General features: G+C 38.6%; 1 protein-coding gene across 1 annotated transcript; it reads right to left on the reverse strand.

Annotated features, from left to right (window-relative positions):
• Positions 1 to 2,628: 2,628 nt before the first annotated feature.
• LOC138338155 (uncharacterized) lies at positions 2,629 to 3,843 on the reverse strand (the record flags this gene model as incomplete). Its single annotated transcript, XM_069288869.1, has 1 exon — positions 2,629 to 3,843. A coding segment is annotated over one exon (1,215 nt), but the record flags the coding sequence as incomplete, so codon positions are not given.
• Positions 3,844 to 22,064: the final 18,221 nt, after the last annotated feature.

Genomic DNA, 22,064 nt, shown 5'->3' on the forward strand with positions numbered 1-22,064 from the left:
AGAAAGATGAGAGATGTAAGGATGAAGGTGTGTTTTATTTATGAGGAAAACTACTCTATTTATACACATAAGTTACACCGTCATACTATTTACTTTACATAATTGACTGACAAACTTTTTACATGATTGGCCGACAAACTATTTAATTGGCCGACAAACTTTTTACATGATTGGCCGACAAACTATTTACTTTACGACTTTTGTACATTTGGCTTTTTTCAGCCGACGCAAGACGACAAAAATAAAAAGACTCTTACTTTATACATATGGCTATTATTCAGCCAAACAATAATAACTTTTTTTTATCTTTATTCTAAATCAACTGTAGGTATCACATTGTCTTCTCCGTTGCATTTGGAGCATTTGTGGTCTAGATATTTGTTGCTGATAAGTTTGCAATACCTTACTAATAATTCTTCTGAAATAAATCCTTTCTTCAAAGCTCTCGTAGATGGTTGTTCTTCTGGTTGTAACAATGACAAAATCCATCTTTGAACTTCGTCCATATCTAATTTTCTTAGTTCTTTGGAGTTTGCATATATCATTACCTGATCTCTTGCATAATAGCTCCAAAAAGCATTGCCATTTAAATAATTGTTTGCTAGCTCTTGTATAATCGTAGCTATACCAATTATTCTTTTATTTGCACAAAAATTAGGTATTTCTACTTTTGGTATCTCATTTTGTTTTTCTATCTCTTCTGGAATAATCATATCTTTTGTTAATCCTATCTTCGGAAGATCTACAAAAACAGGTATACCATTTTATATTCATGAGTAGCTAAATTAATTTATTCCTAAAAATCTCTTGTTAATTATAATTGTTTATCATGTTTGAATAATGTTATAATAACCATCTTTAGAAAGTTTGCTACAGAAATATTCTTCGAATAAGTATGCCCAGACTATTCCATCCTAAGGTTGAAACCGGTAGGCAGAGAAGGCCGTTTAGGGGAGTAAACAAAGTTGAGGCGCTGTTAGGGTAACTAATCAAAGAAGAAAGCTGTAGTAGTGACCAGACGAGATGATTATTAAATTATTATTTTTGCATAATAAGCAAGTATAATTTATTAAGAGGTTGGAAGGAATAAAGTTTTAGTGAAAAATGAAAATAAAAAAATGGAAACATCCTATTAGACGATAATGTTGATTATAAGATATTACTACTCTATATACTAAAAAATTTGAATACTGATATAAAAAGAGAAATTTATAATAAATTATTAACATATGAGATAATAGAAATAACAACCCAATGTTGGACTGAGTTAACCATACAAAGTATACAAGATGAGCTTTATTATGATATGCATGATTTATATGATGATTTAGATATTGGATATTAAATATGACTGAATATTGGCTAAGGCGATATGGTAGGAATTACAGGTTAAAAAAGATTAGATATCCAGATAAATTAAGTAAGCTTTTTAAAATATTATATAAAAAGTTATGATGAATAAAAATAAAAATACTAAAATAAAAAGAACTAAGATAGATAAAAAGGTAAGAAAAATATGGAAAAAATTAAGACCTTTATATATAGAATATGAACTATCACAACTAGTCAAAACAGATAATGATAGAAAATATCAATTGATAAACATAATTTCAAAAATAGAATATAAATATGTCTGCTATTTGAAAAAACAGTATGAACAGGGAAATCTATAAACAACAATTAATAGAAGAAATAATGGAAATAATGGTTACAAAAAGAACAAGAATTACAACATAGAAAAAGAAGATTAGAAGAAAACATATTAGCAGGAGTATGTAATAAATCACTACTAGCACAAAGAAAAGATATATCCATGTTAAAATTAGAATTAGATCGTCTTGAATATGAGTTACAGCATAATATAATGCATAGATTATAATGAATAAAGAAGAATTTGCAGTAGACGAAAAAACATACGAAAATCAAGACGGAATGATAATAAAAATAATATTTTCAAATCTGGGAAGAAGATATAAAAAAATAGGAAATAATTTATACTTAATGTTAGAAAAAGAAACGGCAAAATTAGAAGATAGTTTAACAGCTATGGTAAGAATAACAAAAGAAAATGAAGAAATAGATAAATCAAGAGAAATTGAAAAAATAAAAACACAAGCAAAACAAGAATTACAAAATTTAGAAGAAATAAAAAATACAAGAATAAGTGATTTAGAAAAAGAATTAGCTAGGTTAAAATTATTATATGAAAATAAACAAAAACAAAAAGATAAAGAGCTAGAATTAACAAATGAAATAAAACAAATGGAACAGAAACTAAATGAAGATCTAAAAGATCTAAATGAAGATATTGAAGTAAATGAAATAGACGGAAATGAAAATGAAGGTGTGTCTTATTTATGAGGAAAGCTCCTCTATTTATACACATAAGTTACACCGTCATACTATTTACTTTACATAATTGGCAGACAAACTTTTTACATGATTGGCCGACAAACTATTTAATTGGCCAACAAACTTTTTACATGATTGGCCGACAAACTATTTACTTTACGACTTTTGTACATTTGGCTTTTTTTCAGCCGACACAAGACGACAAAAATAAAAAGACTCTTACTTTATACATATGGCTATTATTCAGCCAAACAATAATAACTTTTTTTTTTATCTTTATTCTAAATCAACTGTAGGTATCACGTTGTCTTCTCCGTTGCATTTGGAGCATTTGTGGTCTTGATATTTGTTGCTGATAAGTTTGCAATACCTTACTAATAATTCTTCTGAAATAAATCCTTTCTTCAAAGCTCTCGTAGATGGTTGTTCTTTTGGTTGTAACAATGACAAAATCCATCTTTGAACTTCGTCCATATCTGATTTTCTTAGTTCTTTGGAGTTTGCATATATCATTACCTGATCTCTTGCATAATAGCTCCAAATAGCATTGCCATTTAAATAATTGTTTGCTAGCTCTTGTGTAATCGTAGCTATACCAATTATTCTTTTATTTGCATAAAAATTAGGTATTTCTACTTTTGGTATCTCATTTTGTTTTTCTATCTCTTCTGGAATAATCATATCTTTTGTTAATCCTATCTTTACCACCTGTATTGGTGATTTTATCTCTTCGTATAATATCTCTGCTGGTGCTGTATAACATTTTATATAGAATAAATTTCTTTTGGTAATTCTTTTATATGTCAGAAATGCTCTATGTAATTCTGGTATTCCGACTATCTCTTCTCCGGTATATGTGTATACTGTATTTAGTAGTCCGTAGTTATAACATGTTTTTACTAGGTTGGGGTTGGTCTTAGGTTGTGCAATAAGTTTGTTATATCCTTGTAGTTTCTGGGTTATATAATCTTCTTCGGGATTTTTTGTTTGTGTAGATCTTGGGTTTAGGTTTAGGTATGTTTGGATTTTGTATATGTTTTCAATGTAAGATTGGGTAATATAGTTATATCTTTTTTTGTCGTTTTGTAGGCTTACTGCATAGGTTGATGTTTGTGGTTCTGCTGGTATCTGCATTTGTGGTTTTTGGGTAAATGGTTTTGCAAATAACTGGTTTAAGTTTGTGTTTTTTGGTTTTTCACTAGTTCTTTTACTTGTACCTGCAGCTGTATCTGAACAAACATTGTTATGGGTTTTCCGGAGTTTCCCAACTTCTCCTTCTAGCTCTGGCTGTTTTTCGTCTGCCGAACGACGTAGCTCCGCATGTTTATAGTCATGCTGCTGACTTGTAGATTCTACATTTTCTTCTAGCTTTTGAATTCTCAAGCCCATACTATCCACTTTTGTACGAAGTGTAGTTAGGGTTTTGAGTATGTTTTCCATAAGATTATCTTGTCCTGGCTGTGTAACTTTGTCTTGATAAGTAGTCTGCAATCATATTTTTGTCAGTTTTTATTACCTCAATCGTAAATGTAAAATTTAATATATTCAATACCAATCTCCTTATTTCCTTTGTTGTTACTGAATCATCTAACTTTTTCGTTATCCACCATTTTACTTGTGTGTTATCTGTTCTTACAATAAATTTATTGTAAACAATATATGGCTCAAATGCTAACAAACATTTATATAATGCGAATAATTCTTTTCTATTTATTTCCCATTTTATTTGTGCTTCTGTATAAGATCCTGAATAATATCTACAATGGTGTTCTATTTTTTCTTTTTCATATTTGTATTTTAAAACTCCTCCGTAACTATGATCACTCGAATCTGTTTCAACAATGTAAGTAAATGTTTTATTTTCATCAGGAAAATATAGTTTTGGTAATTTTTTACATAGATTCTTAATAATTTTTATATGTTTTTTATCTTTATTATCAAAATGATATTCTACATCTTTTTTTAAGTTTTTTATGTAATGGTTTTAAATGTTCTGCTAATTTTGGTATATATTCTCTTACCTGGTTTACTAATCCTAGAAAGGATTGTAATTTCTTTTTTGTATCTATATTTTCATCAATATTAATTATTTTTTGTACTATATGTGTTTGCATTTTTATTCCATTTTTATCTATTTGTATTCCTAGAAATTCTATTTGTGATTTCATAATTTCTGCTTTTCTTTTACTCAAACTTATACCTGTATTTTTTACTATATGTATAAATTTTTCCAATAATCTTATATGTTCATCTTGTGTTCTAGAATATAACAATATGTCATCTATATATACGATACAGTTTTCTAGTTGGTTAAAACAATTATCCATAAAATGTTGGAATCTACCTGGTGCATTTTTATATCCAAAAGGTAAAACATTCCATTCATAGAAACCTTGCGGTAGTGTGAATGCTGTTAATTGTTTGGATTCTTCTTCTAGTTTTAGGTGGTAAAATCCTGATTTGTAGTCAAATTTGCTAAAATAATTATATCCTTTTATTTGTCTTATTTTTAGTATTTTGTTTGGTATAGGATAATTGTATGTTTTAGTTTTAGCATTTAGATTACGATAATCTATGACCATTCTACTTTTACCTCTTTTTTGTTCACTGTGTTTTATTACTATAAATGCTGGACTTGTATGTTTACTATTGCTTTTTTGTATGCAATTATTTTCTAACAATTCATTTATATGTATTTTAAATTCTTCTAGATCATCAAAGTTATATTTTAATGGTTTCTGTGTTATTATACTATTTTCAACTATTAATTCAATTTTTACTTTTGTCTTATGTTTTTCCCATCCTTGTAATGGATCTTCACTATATAATTGTTCTAGTTGTTCATTAATTAATTTGACTTTGTCTATAGCAAATATAATAATTTCTAATTGCGTTATTTGTTTATTATTTATATTTTCCATTTCTTGGTTTATTTTTTCACTTCCTTTTATCCATTCCATAGGTTTTCGTTGTTTATTATTTACTCTTTTTGCTCCTATCTTATTTCCGCATGGGGTAGTAAGCCACCAATGTGTTTTTGTTATTATGTGTGGATAATATCTATCTAGAAATGACATTCCTAATAACATATCTTTTGTAGTAAATTCAAAATTATACATTTCTTCTATTGTTAGTATTTTATCCCATATTTGTATTTTTATATTTTTTGCTTTGTATTTAATCATACTTCCTTCATTGTTAAATCCCATTACTACCATAGGTGTTTTTAATTTTTCCCATTTATCTTCTGGTAAGCAATTATATTTACATATATTCGCTTCTGCTCCTGTATCTATCATAGGGGTATAATATCTGTTGTGATATCCTTCTACTATAATTTTTGCAAGTATAAATATTTTCATTAATCATTTTGTCCTTTTTATAATTATTTTCTTATTTTGACAAGTTATTGTTAATTGTTCATTTTCTATATTGTATGGTTTGACTTTTTCTAACCATTTTATTCCTAATGTAATATTATGATTTCCATGGTATATTTTAAATTGTATTACTAAGGGTATTTGTAACGACCTGTTTAGTCGTTTTGAGCAACAAACTTCAATTCTGGAAAAACACGCTGAGGCGACGGACCAAACGACGATCCGTCATGGGCACGACGGACCGTCGCAGGGTCTCGTTTCAAAACACTTAGAAAATCTGAAATTGGGTACTGAAAATCGACTCTCTGAACTTCGTGACGGAATGGCAGGACGGACCGTCACAAGCAAGACAGACCGTCATAGATTGTTCAGTGGAAATTGACTCTCTGACTCTTGCGACGACCTGCAGGACGGACCGTCGCAGGCACGACGGCCCGTCACAGGTTGCGCAAATCCCAGGCAGAGTCGGATTTCTGGTTAAGTTTTAAGGGACGTTTTTGACTATTCTTGCCTTAATTATAAAGTTCGTGGGTTTATATTAATAACTCAAATTCTTGAGGGGTTAAAAGAGGTAACCCTAAGTTAATTAGCGGGGTATTATTGCCATCTTTTATTCTTAATTATATACTAATTAGGGTAAAAGAAAGAGGGTTTGAATAAAGAAAATAGAAAGAACAAGAGAGAGAGGGAGAATCGAACGAGAAGGGAGAAACAAAGCTTGGAGAAAAATTTGCTTGCTTGATCACTAATCTTCGGTGGAGGTAGGTTATGGTTTTCATGCTTCCATAGTAAACTCTTAATAGAGAATGATATGTATTGGTAGTATTGTAAACCCTGCTATGTGCTTAATTGTATGCATGCATGAACGTGATTATATAATTGTGATTATATTAAGCATGATGAAGTTATTGAATCCCAAATCTTGATAAAAACCTAATCTCTTATTAATGATGATGCCTTGGTATAGAAGAAGGCTTGATGAATTAAAGTAATGGGATTGATGATGCCTTGGTATAGAGAAGGCCTGATGATTTACAGAATGATATTAGTGGATCGGAGTGTCACGTACCGACACATGTAAGGGATCGGGTGTCACGAACCGACACGTAGAATTAGGGGATCGGGTGTCACGAACCGGCACGTAGAATTAGGGGATCGGGTGTCACGAACCGACTCGTAGAATTAGGGGATCGGGTGTCACGAACCGACACGCAGAATTAGTGGATCGGGTGTCACGAACCGACACGTAGAATTAGGGGATCGGGTGTCACGAACTGACACATAGATATAGGGGATCGGAGTGTCATGTTTCGACACAAGAGAAATAATGAATATGAGGTATCGGAGTGTCACGTACCGACACCAGAGAATTAAGGATAATGAATCTTGAAAGATGTTAATATTCTCAATCTAACGAACATAATTCCCAAATGAGTATGGTGTTGAGGCTTGAGCCCTCATGGATGAACTTGATGGTACTTATTGATGATTATAATACTTGTTGTGGCTACATGTTGAGTTTTATAGTTGATTTACGATAATATTGATATATACTGTTCCGTATTTTGAGTTGGCCGATGATATCTACTCAGTACCCGTATTTTGTACTGACCCCTACTTTTATGTTTTCTTCTTGTTTATTTGTGGAGTACAACAAACGTGCCATCGTCTTCAACTCAACAGTAATTCAAGCCAGTCTTACTACATCGGAAATTTAGGGTGAGCTAATGCTTCTAGCTTGGACTGGATCTTCTTCTGCAAGTCTTGATGCCTTGAACTTCCGGCATGGACTAGCTTCTTATGTATTTTTTAGCTTTTAGAAAACTCTTAGAATTAGTAGTTTAAAGTAGATGTTCTTGTGATGATGACTTCCAGATTCTGGGGATAATGATAAGTTTTTTGAGTTATTGAAGTTGATTATTTATGAGTTTAAGTCTTTCGCATTACTTTCTGTTTATATTATATTGAAATGTTAAGGTTTAGATTGGTTGGTTCGCTCACATAGGAGGGTAAGTGTGGGTGCCAGTCGCAACCCGGTTTGGGTCGTGACAAACTTGGTATCAGAGCATTAGGTTCGTTGGTCTCATCACACAAGAACAGGTCTAGTAGAGTCTTAAGGAACGGTAGGGGGACGCCTTTACTTTTCCTTGAGAGGCTATAAGACTTTAGGAAAATTTCACTCTTTAATTCTTTCTTTCGTGCTACTACTTGAGTCCAATTGGTATCTAGGTGATACGAATTGGTATCTGACCATCTTCACTCTCTTTCGTAGATGGTTAGAACTAGAGCAACGACTACATCAACACCAACACCGGCCAGACAAAAAACAATTGAGCCATCCACTGGGGCTGTGGCTCGAGGAAGAACAGCGGCAAGGGGCCGTGGTAGAGGTCGTGGGAGGACGTCCTCTAGGGGAAGAGGACGAGCACCTAGCCCATCTGATGCTAGGGCAGTGACTCCTCCACCGACTGAGGAAGTAATAAGAGAAGGGGAGGATGGGGAAACTGAACAAGTGCAGAATGAGGGATTGCCACCCCAACCTACCCCAGAGATGATCAATCAGGTTCTGGCTTATCTTAGCGGGTTATCTGATCAGGGCCAGACACCCCCAGTGTTTTCTGCACCAGCACCTCAGGCTCCGGAGGTACAACATGCGCCTACTATGGCTCCCCGCATGGATGTTCCATTGGAAATGGGCACATTTCCTCGTCTGACTACAGGGCTTGTAATGACAAGTGATCAGCATGAACTTTTGAGTAAGTTCTTGAAATTGAAACCTCCGGTCTTCAAGGGTGCTGAATTGGAGGATGCTTATGATTTTCTGGTTGACTGTCACGAGCTACTACACAAGATGGGTATAGTAGAGCGGTTTGGTGTGGACTTTGTGACTTATCAGTTTCAAGGGAACGCCAAAATGTGGTGGTGGTCGCATATTGAGTGTCAACCAATGGAGGCACCACCTATGACTTGGGCCTTATTCTCTAACTTGTTTATGGAGAAGTATATCCCCCGAACTTTGAGGGATAGGAAAAGGGATGAGTTCGTGAGCCTAGAGCAAGGTAGGATGTCGGTTAATGCTTATGAGGCTAAGTTCCGTGCACTATCAAGATATGCCACTCAACTCTGTTTCAGTCCTCAAGAGCGGATTCGCCGGTTTGTGAAGGGGTTGAGGTCAGAATTGCGGATTTTGGCCCTACAGGTAGCGGCAACGGCAAAATCCTTCCAAGAAGTGGTAGACTTTGTGATAGAAGTGGAAGGAGTGAAGCCAGACGACTTCACCACAACATCGACATCATAAAGGCTTTGAAAGGGAGGTGAGTTTAATGGTTCTTACACTAGAGGACAAGGTTCGGGAAGTTACTCAGTTCGACCAATTCAGTCTTCACTACAGACTGTAGTTGGGGGACCACCTCAGACCGGTCAACACTTCTCCGAGGGGCCTATGATTGACTCCAGAGAATGTTATGTATGTGGGGAGATTGGACATATTAGGAAAAATTGTCCCAGACAAAGTTATAGACCCCCAATAGCTAGAGGTAGAGTTGGTCATAGTAGAGGCCGTTATTCTGGAGGACGTGGTGGTCGAGGTAATGGTGGTCACCAAAACGGCAGAGGTAATGGGAAAACTGGGGCCACTACATCACAACATGGTAGGGGCAACGGACAGACGAACGATAGGGCCCATTGTTACGCTTTCCCTGGGCGGTCTGAAGCGGAGGCATCTGATGCTGTCATCACAGGTAATCTTCTGGTTTGTGATTGCATGGCTTCTGTATTGTTTGATCCTGGATCCACGTTTTCTTATGTATCTTCCTCATTTGCTAATGGTCTAAATTTACATTGTGAATTACTTGATATGCCTATTCGTGTTTCTACTCCGGTGGGTGAATTTGTGGTAGTTGAAAAGGTGTATAGGTCTTGTTTGGTGAACTTTGTGGGGAGCAACACCTATGTAGATTTGGTTATCTTAGAAATGGATGATTTTAATGTGATTCTGGGTATGACTTGGCTTTCTCCGCAATTTGCAATCTTGGATTGTAATGCTAAAATGGTGACGTTAGCCAAGCCTGGGACAGACCTGTTAGTGTGGGAGGGTGACTACACTTCCAATCCGGTGCGTATCATCTCCTTTCTTCGTGCTAAGAAAATGGTTAGTAAAGGGTGTTTAGCTTTCTTGGTACATCTCAAGGATGACACTACCCAAGTACCTTCGATTGAGTAGGTTTCAGTAGTTCGTGAGTTTCTGGATGTGTTCCCTGCAGATCTTCCTGGTATGCCACCGGATAGGGATATTGACTTCTGTATTGATATTGAACCCGGTACTCGCCCCATTTCTATACCCCCTTATAAAATGGCTCCCGCAGAGTTAAGAGAGTTAAATACACAACTTCAAGAGTTATTGAACAAAGGCTTCATTAGACCAAGTGCATCTCCTTGGGGTGCTCCGGTTTTGTTTGTAAAGAAGAAGGATGGGAGTTTTCGAATATGTATAGACTACAGACAACTAAACAAGGTAACCATAAAGAACAAGTATCCTCTTCCCCGCATTGATGATTTGTTCGATCAGTTACAAGGTGCTTGTGTCTTCTCTAAAATTGACTTGAGATCCGGTTATCATCAATTGAAAATACGGGCAACGGATGTGCCAAAGACTGCTTTTCGAACGAGGTATGGGCATTACGAATTTGTAGTAATGTCCTTTGGTCTTACGAATGCCCCTGCTTCGTTCATGAGCTTGATGAACGGGATTTTTAAGCCATATTTTGACCTCTTCGTGATCGTATTTATTGATGATATATTGGTATACTCAAAGAGCAAGAAGGAACATGAAGAGCATTTGAGAATGGTATTGGAAATGTTGAGGGAGAAAAAGCTTTATTCCAAGTTCTCTAAGTGTGAGTTTTTGCTAGATGCGGTGTCCTTCTTGGGGCACGTGGTTTCTAAGGATGGAGTAATGGTGGATCCTTCTAAGATTGAGACAGTGAAGAATTGGGTCAGCTAGCTACTACCGCCGATTTGTCAAGGGATTCTCTTCTATTGCTTCCCAATTGACGAACTTGACTAAGCAGAATGTCCCATTTGTATGGTCGGATGAATGTGAGGAAAGCTTTCAGAAGCTCAAGACTTTGTTGACTACCACACCTATCCTTACCTTGCCAGTAGAGGGTAAAAACTTCATTGTTTATTGTGATGCATCCTATTCTGGTTTGGGTGCAGTACTAATGCAAGAGAAGAGTGTGATTGCTTATGCTTCAAGACAATTAAAAGTGCATGAACGTAACTATCCCACTCATGATTTGGAATTGGCCGCGGTAGTGTTTGCATTAAAACAATGGAGACACTATTTATATGGGGTTAAGTGTGAGATCTATACGGATGATCGTAGCCTACAGTATGTCTTTACTCAGAAAGATTTGAACTTAAGACAGAGGCTCATAGTTCAAGGTATTCTATACATCCGGGTGCAACCAAGATGTATTGTGACCTAAAGCAACACTTTTGGTGGAGTAGAATGAAGCGTGATATTGTTGACTTTATTGCCAAGTGTCCAAAATGTCAACAAGTAAAGTGTGAACACCAAAGGCCCGGAGGAACACTTCAGAGAATGCCCATTCCGGAATGGAAGTGGGAAAGAATTTCAATGGATTTTGTGGTTGGTCTTCCGAAGACAATGGGTAAGTATGACTCCATTTGGGTGATTATTGATAGGTTAACTAAATCTGCTCATTTCATTCCGGTCAAGGTGACTTACAATGCAGAAAAGTTAGCCAAACTTTACATCTCGGAAGTGGTGCGATTGCATGGGGTTCCACTATCCATCATATCAGATAGAGGTACGCAGTTTACTTCTAAGTTTTGGAAAACATTGCATGCAGAATTGGGTACTAGGTTGGACCTTAGTACTACGTTCCATCCTCAGACCGATGGTCAGTCTGAGCGAACGATTCAAATGTTGGAGGATATGCTTCGTGCGTGTGTGATAGAATTTGGTGGCCATTGGGATAGCTTCTTACCCTTAGCGGAGTTTTCATACAATAATAGCTATCACTCAAGCATTGATATGGCCCCATTTGAAGCATTGTATGGTAGGAGATGTAGGTCTCCCATTTGTTGGTTTGATGCGTTCGAGGTCAGACCTTGGGGTACTGATCTCTTGAGGGATTTGATGGAAAAAGTGAGGTTTATTAAAGAAAAGCTTCTAGCGGCGCAAAGTAGACAAAAAGAATATGCAGATCGAAAGGTTAGAGACTTAGAGTTCATGGAAGGTGAACAAGTCTTGTTGAAAGTTTCACCCATGAAAGGGGTGATGCGGTTTGGTAAAAGGGGTAAACTAAGTCCAAGGTACATTGGACCATTTGAAGTACTTAAGCGAGTGGGGGAGGTGGCTTATGAGTTAGCCTTGCCTCCAGGGCTGTCCGGAGTACATCCGGTATTCCATGTGTCGATGTTGAAAAGATACCATGGGGATGGAAACTACATTATCCGTTGGGATTCAGTTTTTGCTTGATGAGAACTTGTCTTATGAGGAGGAGCCTGTTGCTATTTTAGATAGAGAAGTTCGCAAGTTGAGGTCAAGAGAGATTGCATCCATCAAGGTGCAATAAAAGAATCGACCGGTTGAAGAAGCCACTTGGGAGAAGGAGGTGGATATGCGAGAAAGATACCCACATCTGTTTACAGATTCAGGTACTCCTTTTCGCCCTTGTTTTCCTTCTTTTGATCGTACGTGGACGAACGATGGGTAAATTGGTATCTATTGTAACGACCTGTTTAGTCGTTTTGAGCAACAAACTTCAATTCTGGAAAAACAGGCTGAGGCGACGGACCAAACGACGATCCGTCATGGCACGACGGACCGTCGCAGGGTCTCATTTCAAAACACATAGAAAATCTGAAATTGGGTACTAAAAATCGACTCTCTGAACTTCGTGACGGAATGGCAGGACGGACCGTCACAAGCAAGACGGACCGTCATAGATTGTTCAGTGGAAATTGACTCTCTGACTCTTGCGACGACCTGCAGGACGGACCGTCGCAGGCACGACGGCCCGTCACAGGTTGCACAAATCCCAGGCAGAGTCGGATTTCTGGTTAAGTTTTAAGGGACGTTTTTTACTATTCTTTCCTTAATTATAAAGTTCGTAGGTTTATATTAATAACTCAAATTCATGAGGGGTTAAAAGAGTTAACCCTAAGTTAATTAGTGGGGTATTATTGCCATCTTTTATTCTTAATTATATACTAATTCGGGTAAAAGAAAGAGGGTTTGAATAAAGAAAATAGAAAGAACAAGAGAGAGAGGGAGACTCGAACGAGAAAGGAGAAACAAAGCTTGGAGAAAAATTTGCTTGCTTGATCACTAATCTTCGGTGGAGGTAGGTTATGGTTTTCATGCTTTCATAGTAAACTCTTAATAGAGAATGATATGTATTGGTAGTATTGTAAACCCTGCTATGTGCTTAATTGTATGCATGCATGAACGTAATTATATAATTGTGATTATATTAAGCATGATGAAGTTATTGAATCCCAAATCTTGATAAAAACCTAATCTCTTATTAATGATGATGCCTTGGTATAGAAGAAGGATTGATGAATTAAAGTAATGGGATTGATGATGCCTTGGAATAGAGAAGGCCTGATGATTTACAGAATGATATTAGTGGATCGGAGTGTCACGTACCGACACATGTAGGTGATCGGGTGTCACGAACCGACACATAGAATAGGGGATCAGGTGTCACGAACCGACATGTAGAATTAGGGGATCGGGTGTCACGAACCGACACGTAAAATTAGGGGATCGGGTGTCACGAACCGACACGTAGAATTAGGGGATCGGGTGTCACGAACCGACACGTAGAATTAGGGGATCGGGTGTCACGAACCGACACATAAATATAGGGGATCGGAGTGTTACGTACCGACACAAGAGGAATAATGAATATGAGGGATCGGAGTGTCACGTACCGACACCAGAGAATTAAGGATAATGAATCTTGAAAGATGTTAATATATACTCAATCTAACGAACATAATTCCCAAATGAGTATGGTGTTGAGGCTTGAGCCCTCATGGATGAACTTGATGGTACTTATTGATGATTATAATACTTGTTGTGGCTACATGTTGAGTTTTATAGTTGATTTACGATAATATTGATATATACTGTTCCCTATTTTGAGTTGGCCGATGATATCTACTCAGTACCCGTATTTTGTACTGACCCCTACTTTTATGTTTTCTTCTTGTTTATTTGTGGAGTACAGCAAACGTGCCATCGTCTTCAACTCAACAGTAATTCAAGCCAGTCTTACTACATCGGAAATTCAGGGTGAGCTAATGCTTCTAGCTTGGACTGGATCTTCTTCTGCAAGTCTTGATGCCTTGAACTTCCGGCATGGACTAGCTTCTTATGTATTTTTTAGCTTTTAGAAAACTCTTAGAATTAGTAGTTTATAGTAGATGTTCTTGTGATGATGACTTCCAGATTCTTGGGATAATGATAAGTTTTTGAGTTATAGAAGTTGATTATTTATGAGTTTAAGTCTTCCGCATTACTTTCTGTTTATATTATATTGAAATGTTAAGGTTTAGATTGGTTGGTTCGCTCACATAGGAGGGTAAGTGTGGGTGCCAGTCGCAACCCGGTTTGAGTCGTGACAGTATTCCTCCTATAATTATTTCTTTTTCTGTTGTTTCTTCATTCGTGTTCACTATCTCACTAGGTACTCCAGGGCATGTATGTCCTGTTCTTATAATTTCTTCTTCTAATACTAACTCTCTTGTTATATAATTTTCTTCTTGTCCTGTATTTATTAATATGTTATATTTTCTTTGGTCTATTATTCCTGTTATGAAATAATGATATGGTGTTATTTCTTCTTTATCTAATAAGCTTTGTGGAATTTCATATTTTCTTTTAGATGTACTCATCATTGATGAGGTAGCTCTTGTCAATGTATTTGGTACGCTTGAAGTGCTTAATCTTTCTTTTACTGTAACGACCTGTTTAGTCGTTTTGAGCAACAAACTTCAATTCTGGAGAAACAGGCTGAGGCGACGGACCAAACGACGATCCGTCATGGGCACGACGGACTGTCGCAGGGTCTCGTTTCAAAACACTTAGAAAATCTGAAATTGGGTACTGAAAATCGACTCTCTGAACTTCGTGACGGAATGGCAGGACGGACCGTCACAGGCGTGACGGACCGTCATAGATTGTTCAGTGGAAATTGACGCTCTGACTCTTGCGACGACCTGCAGGACGGACCGTCGCAGGCACGACGGCCCGTCACAGGTTGCGCAAATCCCAGGCAGAATCGGATTTCCTTAAACGTTTTAAGGGACATTTTTGGACTATTCCTTCCTTAATTATAGATTTTGTGGGTTTATATTAATAACTCAAATTCTTGGGGGTTAAAAGAAGTAACCCTAAGTTAATTAGTGGGGTATTATTGCCATCTTTTATTCTTAATTATATACTAATTAGGGTAAAAGAAAGAGGGTTTGAATAAAGAAAATAGAAAGAACAAGAGAGAGAGAGAGAGAATCGAACGAGAAGGGAGAAACGAAGCTTTGGGAAAAATCTTGCTTGATTCAACTCTTCGGTGGAGGTAGGTTATGGTTTTCATGCTATTCGTAGTAAACTCTTAATAGCGAATGATATGTGTTAGTAGTATTGTAAACCTTCTATATGCTTAATTGTATGCTTACATGAATGATGTGATTATGTAATTGTGAATAAATAAGCATGATGAAGCTATTGAATCCCAAATCTTAAAAAGAAACCCTAATCTACTTTGTTAATGATGATGCCTTGATGTAAAAGAAGGCTTGATGAACGAAAGTGGTGAGATTAGGGGATCGGGTGTCACGTTCCGACACCAGGATAGAATATGGATCGGGTACCACGTTTCGGTACCAGGATAGAATATGGATCGGGTGTCACGTTCCGACACCAGGATAGAATATGGATCGGGTGCCACGTTCCGGTACCAGGATAGAATATGGATCGGGTGTCACGTTCCGACACCAGGATAGAATATGGATCGGGTTCCACGTTCCGGTACCAGGATAGAATATGGATCGGGTGTCACGTTCTGACACCAGGATAGAATATGGATCGGGTGCCACGTTCCGGTACCAGGATAGTATATGAGGATCGGAGTTTCACGTTCCGACACCAGGATAGTATATTGAGGAGCGGAGTGTCACGTACCGACACGAGGGGAATAAAGATAACGAATCTTGAAATATGTTAATATATCCAATCTAATGAACTAAATTCCCAAATGAGTATGATGAGGAGGTGTGAGTCCTCATTGATGTGCTTGGTGTTGTAACCAAGGGTTATGGTAACTGTAAATGCTGCATGCTAAGGATATTAGTTGATTTTATGATATTGCTTAATACATACTATTTTCTATTTTGAGTTGGCCGATGATATCTACTCAGTACCCGTGTTTTGTACTGACCCCTACTTTTATTGTTTCTTCTTGTTTATTTGTGGAGTGCAGCAAACGTGCCGTCATCTTCGACTCAACATTAACTCAAGCCAGTCTTACTACATCGGAAATTCAGGGTGAGCTAATGCTTCTAGCTTGGACTTGATCTTCTTCTTCAAGTCTTGATGCCTTGAACTTCAGGCATGGACTAGCTTCTTATGTATTTTTAGCTTCTTAGAATACTCTTAGCTTAATAATTTGATTATAGATGTTCTTGTGATGATGACTTCAAGATTTTGGGAATAATAATAGTTATTGATTTTATTAATGAGTTTAAGTCTTCCGCATTACTTTATGTTGATATTACCTTGAAATGTTAAGGTTTAGATTGGTTGGTTCGCTCACATAGGAGGGTAAGTGTGGGTGCCAGTCGCGGCCCGGATTTGGGTCGTGACAAACTTGGTATTAGAGCATTAGGTTCGTTGGTCTCATCACACAAGAACAGGTCTAGTAGAGTCTTAAGTAACGGTAGGGGGACACCTTTACTTTTCCTTGAGAGGCTATAAGACTTTAGGAAAATTTCACTCTTTCATTCTTTCTTTCGTGCTACTACTATAGTCCAATTGGTATCTAGGTGATACGAATTGGTATCTGACCATCTTCACTCTCTTTCGCAGATGGTTAGAACTAGAGGAACGACTACGTCAACACCAACACCGGCCAGACAAGAAACAACTGAGCCAGCCACTAGGGCTGTGGCTCGAGGAAGAACAGCGGCGAGGGGCCGTGGAAGAGGTCGTGGGAGGACGTCCTCTAGGGGAAGAGGACGAACACCTAGCCCATCTGATACTAGGGCAGTGACTCCTCCACCGACTGAGGAAGTAATAAGAGAAGGGGAGGATGGGGAAACTGAACAAGTGCAAAATTAGGAAATGCCACCCCAACCTACCCCAGAGATGATCAATCAGGTTTTGGCTTATCTTAGCGGGTTATCTGATCAAGGTCAGGCACCTCCAGTGTTTTCTGCGCCAACAACTCCGGTTTCAGAAGTACAACATGCGGCTACTATGGCTCCCCGCATGGATGTTCCATTGGACATAGGCACATTTCCACGTCTGACTACTGGGCCTATAATGACAAATGATCAGCATGAACTTTTCAGTAAGTTCTTGAAATTGAAACCTCCGGTCTTCAAGGGTGCTGAATCGGAGGATGCTTATGATTTTCTGTTTGACTGTCACGAGCTACTACACAAGATAGGTATAGTAGAGCGGTTTGGTGTGGAGTTTGTGACTAATCAGTTTCAAGGGAACGCCAAAATGTGGTGGCGGTCACATATTGAGTGTCAATCAACGGAGGCACCACCTATGACTTGGGCCTCATTCTCTAACTTGTTTATGGAGAAGTATATCCCCCGAACTTTGAGGGATAGGAAAAGGGATGAGTTCTTGAGCCTAGAGGAAGGTAGGATGTCGGTCAATGCATATGAGGCTAAGTTCCGTGCACTATCCAGATATGCCACTCAACTCTGTTTCAGTCCTCAAGAGCGGATTCACCGGTTTGTGATGGGGTTGAGGTCAGAATTGCGGATTTCGGCCTTACAGATAGCGGCAACGGCAAAATCCTTCCAAGAAGTGGTAGACTTTGTGATAGAAGTGGAAGGAGTGACACCAGACGACTTCACCACAACATCGACATCAAAGAGGTTTCGAAAGGGAGGTTAATTTAATGGTTCTTACACTAAAGGACAGGGTTCGGGAAGTTACGCAGTTCGACCCATTTAGTCTTCACTACAAACTGTAGTTGGGGGTCCACCTCCGACCGGTCAATACTTCTCTGAGAGACCTATGCATGAACCCAGAGAGTGCTATGGATGTGGGGAGATTGGACATATTAAGAGATATTGTCCAAAACAGAGTTACAGACCTCCAAATGTTAGAGATAGAGTTGGTCATGGCAGAGGCCGTTATTCTGGAGGACGTGGTGGTCGAGGAAATGGTGGTCACCAAAACGGCCGAGGTGATGGGAAAACTGGAGCCACTACATCACCACAACGTAGGGGCAATGGACAGATGAACGATAGGGCCCATTGTTACGCTTTCCCTAGGCGGTCTGAAGCGGAGGCATCTGATGCTGTCATCACAGGTAATCTTTTGGTTTGTGATTGCATGGCTTCTGTATTGTTTGATCCTGGATCCACGTTTTCTTATGTATCTTCCTCATTTGCTAATGGTCTAAATTTACATTGTGAATTACTTGATATGCCTATTCGTGTTTGTACTTCGGTGGGTGAGTCTGTGGTAGTTGAAAAGGTATATAGGTCTTGTTTGGTGAACTTTGTGGGGAGCAACACTTATGTAGATTTGGTTATCTTAGAAATGGATGATTTTGATGTAATTCTGGGTATGACTTGGCTTTCTCCGCAATTTGCGATCTTGGATTGTAATGCTAAAACGGTGACGTTAGCCAAGCCTGGGACAAATCCGTTAGTTTGGGAGGGTGACTACACTTCCAATCCGGTGCGTATCATCTCCTTTCTTCGTGCTAAGAAAATTGTTAGTAAAGGGTGTTTAGCTTTCTTGGCACATCTCAAGGATGACACTACCCAAGTACCTTCGATTGAGTCGGTTTCAGTAGTTCGTGAGTTTCTGGATGTGTTCCCTGCAGATCTTCCTGGTATGCCACCGGATAGGGATATTGACTTCTGTATTGATCTTGAAGCCGGTACTCGCCCCATTTCCATACCCCCTTATAGAATGGCTCCCGCGGAGTTAAGAGAGTTAAAGGCACAACTTAAAGAGTTATTGAACAAAGGCTTCATTAGACCAAGTGCATCCCCTTGGGGTGCTCCGGTTTTGTTTGTAAAGAAGAAGGATGGGAGTTTTCGAATGTGTATAGACTACAGACAACTAAACAAGGTAACCATAAAGAACAAGTATCCTCTTCCCCGCATTGATGACTTGTTCGATCAGTTACAAGGTGCTTGTGTCTTCTCTAAGATTGACTTGAGATCCGGTTATCATCAATTGAAAATACGGGCAACGGATATGCCAAAGACTGCTTTTCGAACGAGGTATGGGCATTACGAATTTGTAGTAATGTCTTTTGGTCTTACGAATGCCCCTGCTGTGTTCATGAGCTTGATGAACGGGATTTTTAAGCCATATTTGGATCTCTTTGTGATCGTATTTATTGATAACATACTGATATACTCTAAAAGTAAGGAGGAACATGAGAAGCATTTGAGGATGGTATTGGAAATGTTGAGGGAGAAAAAGCTTTATGCCAAGTTCTCTAAGTGTGAGTTTTGGCTAGATGCAGTGTCCTTTTTAGGGCACGTGGTTTCTAAGGATGGAGTGATGGTGGATCCTTCTAAGATTGAGACAGTGAAGAATTGGGTAAGACCTACTAATGTGTCAGAAATAAGGAGCTTTGTTGGGTTAGCTAGCTACTACCGCCAATTTGTCAAGGGATTCTCTTCTATTGCTTCCCAATTGACGAACTTGACTTAGCAGAATGTTCCATTTGTATGGTCGGACGAATGTGAGGAAAGCTTTCAGAAGCTCAAGACTTTGTTGACTACCGCACCTATCCTTACCTTGCCAGTAGAGGGTAAGAACTTTATTGTTTGTTGTGATGCATCCTATTCTGGGTTGGGTGCAGTACTAATGCAAGAGAAGAGTGTGATTGCTTATGCTTCAAGACAATTAAAAGGGCATGAACATAACTATCCAACTCATGATTTGGAATTGGCTGCGGTAGTGTTTGCATTAAAGCAATGGGGACACTATTTATATGGGGTTAAGTGTGAGGTCTACACGGATCATAGCCTTCAATATGTCTTTACTCAGAAAGATTTGAACTTAAGACAGAGGAGATGGATGGAGTAACTAAAGGACTACGATATCACTATCTTGTATCATCCAGGGAAGGCGAATGTTGTAGCGGATGCTTTAAGTAGAAAGGAGGGAAGCATGGGAAGCCTAGCTCACTTGCAAGCTTCTAGACGCCCACTGGCTAGAGAGGTTCAAACTCTAGCTAATGACTTGATGAGATTAGACGTAAATAAGAGGGGAGGATTGTTGGCTTCTGTGGGGGCAAGATCTTCCTTTCTTGACAAGATTAAGGGAAGACAGTCTGATGATGAGAAACTGCGCAGAATTCAAGATAAGGTATTGCGAGGAGAGGCTAAGGAAGCACAAATCGATGAGGAAGGCGTTTTGAGGATCAATGGAAGGGTATGCATACCCCGCGTCGATGATTTGATCAACACTATTCTGACAGAGGCTCATAGTTCGAGGTATTCGATACACCCGGGTGCAACCAAGATGTATCGTGACCTAAAGCAACACTTTTGGTGGAGTAGAATGAAGCGTGATATTGTTGACTTTATTGCCAAGTGTCCATACTATCAACAAGTAAAGTGTGAACACCAAAGGCCCGGAGGAACACTTCAGAGAATGCCCATTCCGGAATGGAAGTGGGAAAGAATTGCAATGGATTTTGTGGTTGGTCTTCCGAAGACAATGGGTAAGTATGACTCCATTTGGGTGATTGTTTATAGGTTAACTAAATCTGCTCATTTCATTCCGGTCAAGGTGACTTACAATGCAAAAAAGTTAGACAAACTTTACATCTCGGAAGTGGTGCGATTGCATGGGGTTCCACTATCCATCATATCAGATAGAGGTACGCAGTTTACTTCTAAGTTTTGGAAAACATTGCATGCAGAATTGGGTACTAGATTGGACCTTAGTACTGCGTTCCATCCTCAGACCCATGGTCAGTCTGAGCGAACGATTCAAGTGTTGGAGGATATGCTTCGTGCATGTGTGATAGAGTTTGGTGGTCATTGGGATAGCTTCTTACCCTTAGCGGAGTTTTCATACAATAATAGCTATCACTCAAGCATTGATATGGCTCCATTTGAAGCATTGTATGGTAGGACATGTAGGTCTCCCATTGGTTGGTTTGACGCATTTGAGGTTAGATCTTGGGGCACCGACCTTTTGAGGGATTCGATAGAGAAAGTGAAGTCTATTCAAGAAAAGCTTCTAGCGGCGCAAAGTAGACAAAAAGAATATGCAGATCTAAAGGTCAGAGACTTAGAGTTCATGGAGGGTGAACAAGTCTTGTTGAAAGTTTCACCAATGAAAGGGGTGATGCGGTTTGGTAAAAGGGGTAAACTAAGTCCAAGGTACATTGGACCATTTGAAGTACTTAAGCGAGTAGGAGAGGTGGCTTATGAGTTAGCCTTGCCTCCAGGGCTGTCCGGAGTGCATTCGGTATTGCATGTGTCTATGTTGAAAAGGTATCATGGGGATGGAAATTACATTATCCGTTGGGATTCAGTTTTGCTCGATGAGAACTTGTCTTATGAGGAGGAGCATGTTACTATTTTAGATAGAGAAGTTCGCAAGTTGAGGTCAAGAGAGATTGCATCCATCAAGGTGCAATGGAAGAATCGACCCGTTGAAGAAGCCACTTGGGAGAAGGAGGCGGATATGCGAGAAAAATACCCACATCTGTTTACAGATTCAGGTACTCCTTTTCGCCCTTGTTTTCCTTCTTTTGATCGTTCGGGGACGAACGATGGGTAAATTGGTATCTATTGTAACGACCTGTTTAGTCGTTTTGAGCAACAAACTTCAACTCTGGAGAAACAGGCTGAGGCGACGGACCAAACGATGATCCGTCATGGGCATGACGGACCGTCGTAGGGTCTCGTTTCAAAACATTTAAAAAATCTGAAATTGGGTACAGAAAATCGACTCTCTGAACTTCGTGATGGAATGGCAGGACGGACCGTCACAGGCGTGACGGACCGTCATAGATTGTTCAGTGGAAATTGACTCTCTGACTCTTACGACGACCTGCAGGACGG

Source organism: Solanum lycopersicum, chromosome 9, assembly GCF_036512215.1.
Source record: "Solanum lycopersicum chromosome 9, SLM_r2.1".
Classification (NCBI taxonomy): Eukaryota; Viridiplantae; Streptophyta; class Magnoliopsida; order Solanales; family Solanaceae; genus Solanum; species Solanum lycopersicum.